Source organism: Pleurodeles waltl, chromosome 9, assembly GCF_031143425.1.
Source record: "Pleurodeles waltl isolate 20211129_DDA chromosome 9, aPleWal1.hap1.20221129, whole genome shotgun sequence".
Classification (NCBI taxonomy): domain Eukaryota; kingdom Metazoa; phylum Chordata; class Amphibia; order Caudata; family Salamandridae; genus Pleurodeles; species Pleurodeles waltl.
In genome coordinates this window covers 793681598-793695016 of record NC_090448.1, presented here as the reverse complement: position 1 = coordinate 793695016, position 13419 = coordinate 793681598, and the positions used below count along the sequence as shown (strand labels likewise).

Sequence of the window (13419 nt, the reverse complement as noted above, 5' to 3'; positions counted from 1 at the left end):
AATTTAATCAAATGCTATGGGATGTGTTTTGTTTCTTAAGCTACACGTGATAAGTCAATCTCCATGTTTGAAGTTTTGTAAGGAAAGGCACACCAGGGACAATATAAAGGGACAGGGATTAACATGAGCAGGCTTAAGGCACTCCTTATTTGCTTTCCTTTTGTTCACAGGAAGCAGATGGAAACACTGAGGTTATAAGAATTATTTTGACTGTCACAGTGTTTGAATGTCCACTTAGGAAATAATCAGATTTTTGGGGGATTTGTTTTCCTGTTCAAGGGCAGGAAGGCAAAACAGCATACCTACTTCCCTCCTTTAGTAGGGCACGGCCCACCCAACATTTTCAAAAGCCAATTTCCCTCTCCGTCATACACTCTAATCAGGTATTCTTCATACAGTGCACAATGAGCAGCAGAATATGTCTTGCGAAGCATAGTCTTAAGCAATATGACAGGAAGACATAGAATAGTGATTTCCAGTCAATGTTCACCAGCAACCTATTTAATGCTCCGCATTTTAAAATTGTGAAAAGTGTGGTTCAAGATCAGAGAAAGGAAATGGGAATTGTAAATATTTAGATGGCTCTTTCCATTAAAGTTTTCTTTGGGTACTATTACTGGTACCATGTGATATACAAAGTAGGTAAAATGTTCTACTGGCATGTCTGTAACAAACAAACCACGTAACAATGTATTTTTCTATTGTTGTTGCCAAGTATTGACTGAAATCAATGGCAAAAAGAAGGGAGATAAATGAGATGGACTTTTAATTTTCCTTAAAACTGAAACAAATATATATATACACATAAAAGTTTACAGGGATGTTGTAGTTAGGTTTACACTTTACCCATACGAAGCTATAGAAATTCAGCAGCTATAGTTATACTTATGTTAAGAAACTATAACTTGTTGCTTAAGTTACTTTCTGGCACAAGTTGTAGCTTCTTCAGAAAAAATATAACTATAAGTATAACTATAACTGTTAAACGTCCATGTTTTGTATGGGTAAAACGTCAACCTAACAATAATGTCCCTGTAACCTTTTGTTTTTTTTCTGTGAATTTCGATGTTTTTTTAATGTAAAGAAATATCTAATTACCGCACGTTAATGCAATCAATGATATGCATGGCCTTTGGCTGTGGGTTTTGGTGTGTTAGTGGGTGCTTTTATTCTTTTTCTTTTCTTTTTTTTTTTTTTTAGGTCTGCATATCTGGCCCCAAAAAAACATTTTTTGTCCATCTCTCCTATGGGGGCCAGGGTACCTGTAAGTGGACCCCTTATGTTTTCCTACCCCCAGGCCTGACATGAGAAAGAAAATGGTGGCCACAACTCCCCCTCCACTTGTCTCAACCCCCACTTAACGAATCACCCTCAAACGTTTCTGACAGCAGCTGAAGTGATTTGCTTACTAGTTTTGAAAGGTTTGTGAAGATTCATCAAGCTGCACAAAAGTTATTGGGGGAAACAAAAAAACGCTTTTTTTCTATGGGAATTACATCCTAACTATAACTATCTACTTGCTATAGGTAGGTTATATCTCTATACAGATAGATAGATAGATAATTTCAAATTGTCACCCAATAAAACATTTCGATGTGAAAATGCTTTCTGCTACTTTTCTACTTTAAAAATTTGTAAAAGAGAAAAGCTGACTATCCAAAGGAACCCAATGACATTGCCATTTATCCTTTGAACATCCTAGTGCTTCACTTATGATTTTTTGAACTCTCCATATGGTTATACCGGACACTTTTAATGTTCATAGATGTCTTCTAAATTCTTAGAATGAAATATCTATATGAGGTTAATAATAAAGCGACAAATGCTCTACACAGAAATATGATGCAAATAGCCAGCTTGCTCTTGTATGAGAAATCTAATTTTAAGTCATCCTACCGCACATCACACCTACCTTGAAGTTAGTCTCCATTTCATGGAAGATGCTGATCTTCCCACGTAGGGACGTGCAAACAAGGCTGGTAAAAGAAATGTGTAATAATAGAAAGAGACATAAGTGGCAGGATAATGGTGGAAATGTCTAAGAAATTCACTTCAATGTCATTTACTTTTTCCACCAAACTTCAAGTGAGTGGAACCATACAGCACTGTGTCCACATTACATCGACAGCACACAGACAACAAAAATGTATATATCCTCTGCCACCCTATCAAGATGACAGACTTTATAGTCCACTGAGTCATTACTGAAACCAGGGAGCACAGCCTATACATGGTTGACGCTATAAACTGCAACATAATACACAAAAAATACAGATACAAGCATTCCATCAAACAAATAAACAAATGATAACACATTTTATTTATTTTCAAACAAATGTAAATAAAAAAAATGTTTGCTTTATCTCTCTAGCTGCTGGGCCTACCCCCCTCCACGACCCACAACCCCACCCCTGTGCTGCTTTTTTTTTTGGCTATTTGGGGTAGTTTGTGCTTAGGCCTTCATAACTTTTTGTCCACATAAGCTATCCACGACAAATTGGCGTCCTTTCTTTCCAACATCCTAGGGATTCTGAAGGTACCCAGAGTTTTTGGGTTCTCCTGGAGGAGACCAAGAAATTAGCCAAAATACAGATACAATTTTGTTTTTTTCAGAAAAATGGGAAAAAAGGGCTGCAGAAGAAAGCATGTGTTTTTTTTCCCTGTAAATGGCATCAACAAAGGGTTTGCGGTGCTAAAATCACCATCTTCCCAGCTTTCAGGAACAGGCAGACTTGAATCAGGAAACCACATTTTCAACACAATTTTGGCATTTTACTGGGACATACCCTATTTTTACTATTTTTTGTGCTTTCAGCTTCCTTCACGTTAGTGACAGTAATGGGTGCGAAAACAATGCTGGATCTCGGACAGCTAAACATTTATGAAAAGTAGAAAACATTCTGAATTCAACAAGGGGTCATTTGTGTAGATCTTTCAAGGTTTTCCTACAGAAAGTCACAGCTAAAATAAAAAATATTGAAATTGAGGTGAAAAAAAGAGCCATTTTTGTCCACGTTTTCTTCTATAACTCTTTCCATCTATGGCAGATTTTTGAAAGCAATATATCCTTAAGTATTCTGGACTCTTCTGGTTGCAGGGATATATAGGGCTTGTAGGTTCATCAAAAACCCTAGGTACCGACAGCCAATAAATGAGCTGCACCTTGCAATGGGTTTTTATTGTATACCGGGTATACAGCAATTCTTTTGGTGAAATATAAAGAGTGAAAAACAGGTATCAAGGAAACCTTTGTATTTCCAAAATGGGCACAAGATAAGGTGTTGAGAAGTAGTGGTTATTTGCACATCTCTAAATTCCGGGGTCCCCATACCAGCATGTGAATTACAGGGCATTTCTCAAATAGACCTCTTTTTTACACACTGCCTTACATTTGGAAGGAAAAAATTTAGAGAAAGACAAGGGTCAATAACACTTGTTTTGCTATTCTGTGTTCCCCCAAGTCTCCCAATAAAAAAGGTACCTCACTGACCTTGGTAGGCCTACTGCCCGTCACAGGAAAGGCAACATGGACACATCACATTTTTACATTGAAATCTGACTTGTTTTTTGGAAAGTGCCTAGCTGTGGATTTTGGCCTTTAGCTCAGTCAGCAGCTAGGAAAACCTACCAAACCTGTGCATTTTTCAAAACTTTCATCTAGGGGAATCCAGGATGGGATGACTTGTGTGGCGCTCACCAGGTTCTGTTACCCAGAATCCTTTACAAACCTCAAAAATTGGCAAAAAACACTTTTCCCTCAGATTTTGGTGCTGCAAAGTTCTGGAATCTGAGAGAAACCACAAACTTCCTTCCACCCAGCATTCCCCCATGTCTCCCGATAAAAATGGTACCTCACTTGTGTTGGTAGGCCTACTGCCCGCAACAGGCAACGCCCCAAAAAGCAACATGGGCACATCACATTTTTACATTGAAAACCAACATGTTTTTGGGAAAGTGCCTAGCTGTGGATTTTGGTCTCTAGCTCAGCCGGTAGCTAGGAAAACCTACCAAACCTGTGCTTTTTTTAAACTAGACATATAGGGGAACCCAGGATGGGGTAACTTGTGGCGTTCTCACCAGGTTCTGTTACCCAGAATCCTTGGCAAACCTCGAACATTTGGCAATAATGAAAAAACACTTTTTCCTCACATTTCGGTGATAGAAAGTTCTGGAATCTGAAAGGAGCCACAAATTTCCTTCCACCCAGCATTTCAATTACTGCAAGATTCACATGTTTTTGTTTAATAATTTAATACAAATTTAATTTGGAAACCACACAAAGGTGTTGTCGTCCTTGGGATTGCAGCTGAAAAAATCATCAGAAAGCTGTAGTTTTTCTATGGTGCCAATGACTAGAGGAGTTTAGAATCAACTAATAACACACTACAATACAAATACTACGGCTGAAAATAAATACACTTAATGAGCCTACGCACCTGAATATAAATACCTGTAGCTGTAAGGTACAAAAGCTCTTACCAGAGCTGAATGCCTATACAATCTGTTAAAGAGCCACTAGCAACAATCTCTTCTGTGCATGTTACAAGAAGGGAGTGCCCATGGCTTAGATGAATACCTGCAATGCACGACTACTGACTGGAAGTTAATGTTGAGGGGACAAAGTGGACTGCACTCATTACACTAGTGAGCACAGCGCTCTTGCTACCTTCATGGTTTTAGTGATTGTCTCCTTCTTAAACAGGCTCTTCGTACCTTTTGTGTTGATCAAGCAGGTCCTTGTCTGTAATGAGTATTTTCAGGTCCTTTAAATCCTGCAGAAATTCTTTGTCCAAATCCACATCCATGTCATTCACAAGGTTATCTAACGGAGAAGACCGAGAAGAATAATTGGAAACCTGTGCTCAGATTAAGTTAGAGGACAACACGATAAAATGTGGGTGTCACCAATACAGATCCATCCACCACATGGTTGTTTCTACACAATATCACAGGACACGTTCTGCAGAAATTGGAACAGAAAAAAAGGGAGCCAGCGAACAAACAAACAGATAAGCAGGTTTCATGAAAACGGAAGGAGAAAGTAATACAAGAAACAGGGAAGAGATAAGCACTGAAACAGTGAAGGAAGAAATAGTCACAGAAGGCTGGAGCTCTCACTCACCCACAGCCCCAAGTGTCCAGTTCTTGATCAGTTGCTCAGCACAGTAGGCAAAGTCTTCAAATGTCAGGGACTGGAGCTTCTTCTTGCCAGTTTCAAAGCGACAGTTTGCGAAAAATACGATGGCTGCATAGTCCCTGGAAATGGCATTAGGCACAGATGACAAAGTCAGAGCTGGAGCCTTACTGTCTATAACGAAGTTAAAGCTGAAACTAAACTTGGGAGATTGTTTCCAACCCATAGTTCTTTTGACCACCCATGCCATGTCAGATTACACCCAGCCATATACAAATCAGACTTGACCCTGCATCAACAGGAACAGCTAAGTCTAACTGCCAAGCCAGGTCCTCTCTGAACCGGAATACAAGCAACTCAAGACTAGTTTAGCCTTTCTTTGAGCACTTCCCTTTTGTGTTGCTTGGTTCTAGTGGACCCATGTATGGGCATACACTTGACCACAAACATCAAACACACAAAATGTGATGGAAGGATGCTTGAAGGAAGTGCTTCAAATGATAGGACCTAGTGAAGAGGGAAGAGTATGGAGCCCTAAGGTACAAAGACACAGATGAAAAGTCTAGACTTCTGAATTTCTGAACAAGAAGCCATACAGTGGAGGAGGTGAGCCCAACTGCAGTAGTGTGCACGAGGCCACTGCTGATGAGGATGAGTCTGGGACCTGAGGCTGGGTTGGATTTGGTCTTTAGTGGTGGGCTTGTACGAAGGCATTGGGTCAATTTTTCCCTCCATGTCCTTAGAGTTGCTTGGGCCCACACTGAATGGGTGAGACCACAGAGCAGAGATTAGGATGACATTTTGTTTCTCCTGCACCACTTTATAACGGAAATACCAGGTGATGCCCTTACCCTTCTCATGACAACAAGACTGTAAACCCTCAGTAACGAAAAGGTTTCTTACTTGTACGTGAAGGTTTTGCAGTTTGAATAATTTTCTGGATTCACATGCTGTGCATTATTCTGCCATTTAGTGGTTAGGACCGGAATTCTCTAAAGTAGTAGTAATCCTTTATAATTTTCTCTCTCTCAACCTCCATCATTTGGTGCCTGGATCCTCCTCTTGTAAAATCACGTGCGCTCCACTGAAGCCTTTCCGTTGGTTGCCATCTTCAGATTCTTTTTTTTTTTTTCCTTTTTTTGCCTTCTTCTGAGGAAGTGGATGGGTCGCTTGTGAATCCAGAAAATTCTTCAAGCTGCAAAACTACACCTAGAGGTAAGAATTTTTTTAGTTTGCAGCAGGGATCTTTTTTGGATTCACATACTGTGCATTGATTTTGTAGCAGTATTTTGCTTATGAGATGACTGGGATGAAGATTAACTTAAATTGGTAAATAAATGTTTCAATACTCTTTGTCCAACTTTAGCTTCCTTGTGTTTTTGAATGTCTCAGCAATAATGCTTTGTGAAAGTATGAACCTGTGACTAGGTCGCTGCCATACTAATATCCTGCAGCAGTATGTTTGCTAGAAAGGCTGTTGTGCTTCTTTTCGTATGCTGAATGCGCTCTTGGATTATAACTTAATGGTGCTCCTGCACTTGTGTGACACAATTTAATAGTTTCTTTGCAATAGTTTCTTTGGTGACTAGATTTCCTTTATTAGTTTCTACAAAGGATACAAAAAAGTGTTTTTTTCCCTGATTATTTTTGTTCTTTTTAAATAGTACATGATTGTTCTCTTAGCATCCAACGTGTGTTACACTCTTTCTGTGTGGTTTTTAGGTTCTTGGAAAAAACTTGGGATTTGTACTGAATGATTAATGTGAAAATCTGAGACTATTTATGTTAGAAAATATGGGTCTGTCCTCATGACCACCCTGTCTTTGTGAATTTGCAAATAAGGTGCTTGAATAGTGAGGGCTTGTAACTCACTCTACGCAGGGATGTCATTGCTACAAGAAAGGCTGCTTTTAGCCTTAGTATTTTTAAAGATGCCTTGAGAAAAGGTTCAAAGGGTTTCCCCATCAGTTGCGTTAAAACCAAATTTAAGTTCCATGATGGAGGAGGTACCTTTCTGGGTGGTGCTATTCTTTTTGCTCCCTCTAAAATAAATTTTATTACAGGAGAGGTAGAGACTTCTTCCTATGTGTTCTCTTGTTTAAACCATGATGGCTGCTAGATGTACTTTTTAAAAAAGCATATGTTAACTTGCAGTGTAGTAGATGCATGAGATACATTAGTATTGTAACATCTTTTGTGTTCTGTTCTAGAAGACCCCACTTTTTTTTTTTTTACACCAGTGACTATACCTTTCCCATTTTGCGATGAACATTTTCTTGTAGTTGGCCTTCTAGCTTCTATGCCATTGTTTTTTCTGGTAGATGCAGGTGAGCAAATTCTAAATCTTTAGAAGCCATGTTGCTTGACTTAATGTTTCTTGCTCTATATAAAAAACTTGGCTCTTGTTTACTGACAGTAAGTCATGTCAATTTGGCAATTTCTGAATGTTTCCTTTTGCTATTTCTAACAGTTTTGAGTACCAAGTCTGTCTTGCCCACTGTGGGCCAGTAAGGATTCGGGTAATTTTGTCCTGTTTGCACTTGTTGATTACCCTGTGTATCACAGGTATCGGAGGAAACAAATATGCAAAAATCCCTGACCAATTTATCGACAGTGCGTTCCCTAATAATTGGTGGTGTGGATGTCTGGATGAAAAGTTTTCCCTATTTGTGTTTTCTGGTGGTGCGAGTATATCTATTTTTGGTGTGCCCCAATACTTGAATATTTGTTTTAGCACTTACTGATTGATTTCCCACTCGTGAGCAGTTGATGATTGCCTACTTAGTTTGCCTGCTTGTACATTGTCCTTTCCTGGAAGAAGAATTGGTGACAGATACATCTGTCTCTGAAGAGCCCATTTCCAAATTTCTTGGTCTAGCTTTGATAGGACAAATGATTAGTTCCCCCTTCTTTGTTGATATAAAACGATGTTATAGTATTGTCTTTCTGTTTTAATATTGATTTCCCCCATAGCACTTTCTGAAAAGCTTCTAAGGCTAGGAACACTGTTTTTTTTATTCCAGTACACTGGTGTGTTGGACTGATTCCTAATACATCCATACACGCTCTTTCATTGAGTGATCCTATATGAGCTCCCCAACCCATATGTGAGGGATCGGTAGTAATGGTCACTGTAAGAGTTGGTTGTGTAAAAGGTCTTCTCACAGTTAAATGAGTTCTTGTTCATCATGCCATCTCTTCCTGTATTTTTGTGTGACAACCACTAGATCTTCCCAACTCTGAGTCACTTGTGGCCATTCTTAAATTGGTCTCATATAAAGCCTTGCATATGGAATGAGCAGCATGCATGAGACCATCTTCCCTAAGATTTTTTCCACAGTCCTCACTGCCAGAGGCTGTCCTAACTGCTAAATGATAGTTTTTTTTGAAGTACTGACGCTACCCTCTTTTCAACGGGATACGTTTTCTTCTATTGTGTTTAATTTTGCTCCTAGAAAAATGTTTTTTTTTTTTGCTCTGTCTTTGTTGATGATTTTTCTGAATTTATTGAAAATCCTAAATTAAATAGTCTTGCTATGACTGTTTGAATATCTTTTTTGCATTTGTTTAAAGAACTTGCTCTTACCAACCAATCTTCTGGGTAAGGGTAGACATGAATTCCTTGCCTTCTTAAGTGCGCTGCTAAGCATATTGTAAATATTCTTGGTGCTCACTTTATTACGAAAGCTTGCACCTTGAATTGGTTATGTTGTTTGTTGAAGACAAACCTCAAATACTTGTTGTGTCTGTGATTCATTTGGGATGTGTAAGTAAGCATCCTTGAGGTCTATGGTTGCCCTATAATCTTCTTTTTGTATCACTGGAATAATGTCCTGCAGAGTAGTCATTTTGAATGATTGTGTGTTTATGAACTTGTTCATAAATCTTAAGTCTAGAATTGGACACCAGGTTCCATCTAGTTTTGGTATTAATACTTATGTTGAGTAGTTTCCCTGTTTTATTTCCTTCTTGGGCACTATTTCTGTTGCTTTTCCCCCAGCAACTCTTACACTTCCTTGATAAGTTGTGATGTTTCTTCCTTTGGGAGGACCTTTTTCCTTTGGTCTTTTTGCTGGTGGTGTTTTGATTAGTTCTATGCAATATCCATATTTTATGATGTTTATGATTTAATTATCTGAAGTTATCTTCCTCCACTCCTGAAGGAAGTTTTTTTATTGTTCCTCCCACAGGTGTTGTATGTGAGAGTTGTTTTTGTTGCCCCTCAGAGTCACTTCGTGGTTGTGTTTGTACTTCCTCTTTAAGGTTGTGCTCATCCCCTTGCATGTCCCTGAAAGGACTGTCGCCCTTGCAACTGAAATTGCCAACTTTGTGGTGTTGTTTGTGTCTGACTTGATCCTTGAAACCTTGATGTGAGGATGCGCTGGAGAAACTTCCTCTTCCTGTTCTTAAGTTCGCAGTTTGGAGAGCCTTTGGCGATGCTTCCAATCCCAATGGTGGAAATAAAGTATCTGAAAATGGCGACCAATAGGAAGGCTTTACAGGAGGGTACATGACATCACAACAGGAGGATCCAGGTACCAAAAGGTGGAGGTTGTCGACGCACAACAACAAAGAGAAAAAGAAAAAGTACTACTACTACTTTGGAGAAATCCAGTCCCAAACACTAGATGGCAGAATATTGCACAACATGAGAATCCAGAAAAGATTCACGCTGTAGCACCATCTCTACCTACTTGTGTACTCTTTTGGCAGCCATGCTGGAAAAAAATGAATGCTACCTTTTTACCTTTTGAGTCTTTAACTTGCTTTGCCACCCCTTAAATTATGAAATCGAATGTAATGTTCTATGGTAATAAGATCTTGTGTAAGACATGTTATCTAATATAACTGTAACTTTGTTTTTGTGATTTAACCTATGTAACTGTTCTCGTGTATCTGCAGTATGCAATAGTAACTGTTCTCATATAAAGGGTTCAGACAAACCTTTTGGGTCATAGCCTACGGCCTGTCACTAGTCTCCTGGCTCTACTCGAGTTGAAGGAAGTGGATGCAAAACTCACGTAGCTCTCTTAACAAAGAGCTACAATAACGAAGACCAGAGCTGAGATGCTCAGATAAAGTTTTGAAATGATACGTGCGGGAGGAAGAAGGAGATTTTATTTGCTCAACGCCTTAGGGTGGCTAAATAGAAGACAGGCACAGGAAGATGTTGGGTTCTGAGATATTTCTAATCAGGAAAGTCCCAAACTGGACTTACTTCCATGGGACATTGCTTGGGCTGTAGCATAATGTTTTAGAAGGGACATGTTGTAAAAGTGATTACTTTAACACAGGGCAAACTGGAGTCAAGAAGGTATGTAGTGTCAAAGGAAGGTTCTCAAGTAAATTACATCTAGAACAGACAGCCTTGCAAAGAAATACAACAAAATCCTAGCAGGGTAAGGTTCATATAACGAATTATTTCTAAAACTTGCAGGGCCAAAGCAATTATCTTTGCAGCTTCAAGCAAAGTGTAATTTCCCTGCCCCTCGCACTTTAAAAAGTAGAAGCATGTAGGGGTAATCTAACAAAGACTGGTGTTGATGCATCATCCAATCACCTATTATAGCCCTGACATTGAATTGTCTCCTCAAGCCTAGAATGTGCTGTTGATAAGACTGAAAGATAATCGAGTGTAATACTTCCTACTGATATCAGCTGTAATCCTTAGGTAAAGGGTTTGAATCTCGGGGAAGCTGCCTCAGCCTGCCACCATTCTGAGGTCAGTAAAGGCACAATATAACACTGGGTAACTGTGACACCTATTATTGAGAACACCAGGAAATGGCAGCAGGGTGATATGAAGCACCTTACAAAAAAGTTTTAATTATATGGTTACTACGGAGCTTTTTTGCAAAGTCAAGTTCTACGATGTTGTGCTCACTTAAGATAAAACACGCAAGCATTTATACGGAGCTTACGACCAACCAAATGGCTGGTAATGTGTGATTATATATATATATATATATATCTATATATATGTAGACATATATATAGATATATATATATAGATAGATAGATATATTATTATTATTATTATTTTTTTTTATTTTTTTACCTGGATAGACGGTCGGAGAGCAGGAAGTTATGTTGGATGTTCTCCACAAGAGACCCTTTCATCTCTTCCACCACCTTAAACACACGCTTAAAGTTATCAAACTGGAAGTAAAAGAAAGGGGAAGAGAGAAACAAACCTTCAACAAAAGCGTTACGTAGGGCCTGCATTTAAAAAAAGGCTTTATGGAAATACTAACCCTATGCTGGAATGAAACTTAAAAAAGTGAACTAACTTGCAAAGCGCATACCATCACATAATTCACTGCTTCAATGGGCTACAGTAACAGTGTGTTATATTAACAAATAGGTGACGGTGCCAGCGACAGCCAGTTTTTGGTCACCTGAGATAGAGAATTTTCATGGCACACATTATTAATTGGCAACTTCATTACACTATATTAAAAGGAGGAAAATAATAAAACATCACATTCCAAAGAAGGAGCAAAACAGTGGTGTAATGCAAGATGAGGACGTCCACAGTAGAAGGTTGGAAGGTGTCTCTAAAGCGTGCCCCTGCCCCCCTCTTCCCCACGCACCGCAGGGACCCTGTGTTGCACCCCTTGAGCCAAACTATTTTTTGTTCTAGCATTATTAATGGGATAGGAATTGTAGTCAGAACTCTCTGACAGAAGACATCTGTTGAGCAGCAGCATGCAGGCCTACCACATAGGGAATGGTGTGTTGATATATAGCAGGCACACACCACAGGCTGTCAACAATTAGTCCGGAAGAGTGATGCGCAATTAAGTGAGCGAGAGACTGCACGGGTACCAGATGACAAGCATCCTCACTGGACACCCACTGCATGAGCAACTTTTAATGAATCATCCCCCAAACCCATCTTAGCATAAAAAAGAAGAGGGTTTCTCTAGACCCTGAATCTGACTTTGACCCCTGGGAAGTCAACTACTCCTCTCAATACTCAGCTTCTCTCAATGCCCCTAGAGACGTTCTCCAGAGAAAAGCCTAGTTGCTGCCCTGGTTACCCAAAGACTATGGCTCAGTGTTGTGTTCACATTCGAACGCGTTCCACTGCGGCTCGCGCCCCGTGGAACGCGTCGGGGAGAAAGTAAACGGGAGAGCGGTTGGAGAACAGGCTTGTCCCGTAGGCTCCGGGCAATAAAGTGTTTTTCACTTAAATTGTTGTGACGTGTTCACTACAGTTTGGCGACGAGCGTCTGGAGCCAAGGACTTCGCGTGCTGTGCGGACTGGTCTGGTGCTGCGAAACACTCCTCCTGTGCCGATACTTACTGGCATGGTTAAAGCAGCTGGGAGGATCGATCGATTCGGACGGTGTGCTCAGCAGCTGTGCTGTTTAGTAACAGGATTCACAGAGGACGTCAATTTGGGCTCTGGTCAACAGTAATTTGACGCATCGTGTGTGCGCCAAGTTGCCATAACAACGAGAATTCCGGTTGGTTGTGTATGCCGGCGGCCATTTTGATGGATTCAGTGGCTTCATGTTGTTGCTGGGCAACGATGATTAATTGCCTGTGAGCTCAAACTTGTGGAAGATACTGAAGCTTCGTGTTGTTGCTGGGCGTATCGTGGAGATACTGAAGATCGTGCTGACTTTATTGTACTGCAATACGCGCTAGTTTTCAACAATTGTTTTTCATTTGGAAACAACATTTCTGGCTACTGGACTAAATCGAATTCTTTGGAATTAACCAATGTGTTTAGCGGACATCTTTATTCTTTAGGATATTCCACATGGAAAACATAGTTAACTAGTTGCATTGTTTTTTTTCCTTATCCCTGTGTTACATATAAGTTAGGAGTAGTTATTTTAGAATGGCAACACAGAATTTCAGCATTTCACCACCACATGCATTTTGGGCAACAGGTTCTGAACCATCGATTAAATGGTTAGAGTGGAAGGAGTACTTTATAAATTACATTGATGCAGTAGGTGATTCAAGTAACATGTCAGCAGAAAAAAAAAACATATCTTGCTACATTCCTTAGGTCCTTATGGGTTAAGAGTGTATAACCAAATGTTAAAGGCTCCGGTTGCAGGAGATCAGAATGTTTTTGAGGCGGCATTGAAAGATCTTGACACTTATTTTGCACCAAAGGTTTGCATAGGTATTACTAGGTATACATTTTTTCAACGTAAGCAATATGAGAACGAATCTGTGCATGATTACGTTGTTGAACTTAAAAAATTAGCAATTGATTGCAAGTTTGGAGCATTACAAACTGAGTTAATTAGGGATCAATTGGT

General features: G+C 39.6%; 1 protein-coding gene across 5 annotated transcripts in view; it reads right to left on the bottom strand.

Moving 5' to 3' along the window:
- The window catches only part of FIBP (FGF1 intracellular binding protein), a 156821-nt gene that overhangs the window by 90170 nt on the left and 53232 nt on the right, over window positions 1-13419 (bottom strand). For all 5 annotated transcript variants that reach the window (XM_069208022.1, XM_069208025.1, XM_069208023.1 and 2 more), the window contains 4 exons: window positions 11193-11293; window positions 5123-5256; window positions 4714-4822; window positions 1913-1976 (listed from right to left, as the gene is read on the bottom strand). In XM_069208022.1, coding sequence (XP_069064123.1) covers window positions 1913-1976; window positions 4714-4822; window positions 5123-5256; window positions 11193-11293 — 408 coding nt within the window. The remainder of the gene's footprint in view (window positions 1-1912; window positions 1977-4713; window positions 4823-5122; window positions 5257-11192; window positions 11294-13419) is intronic.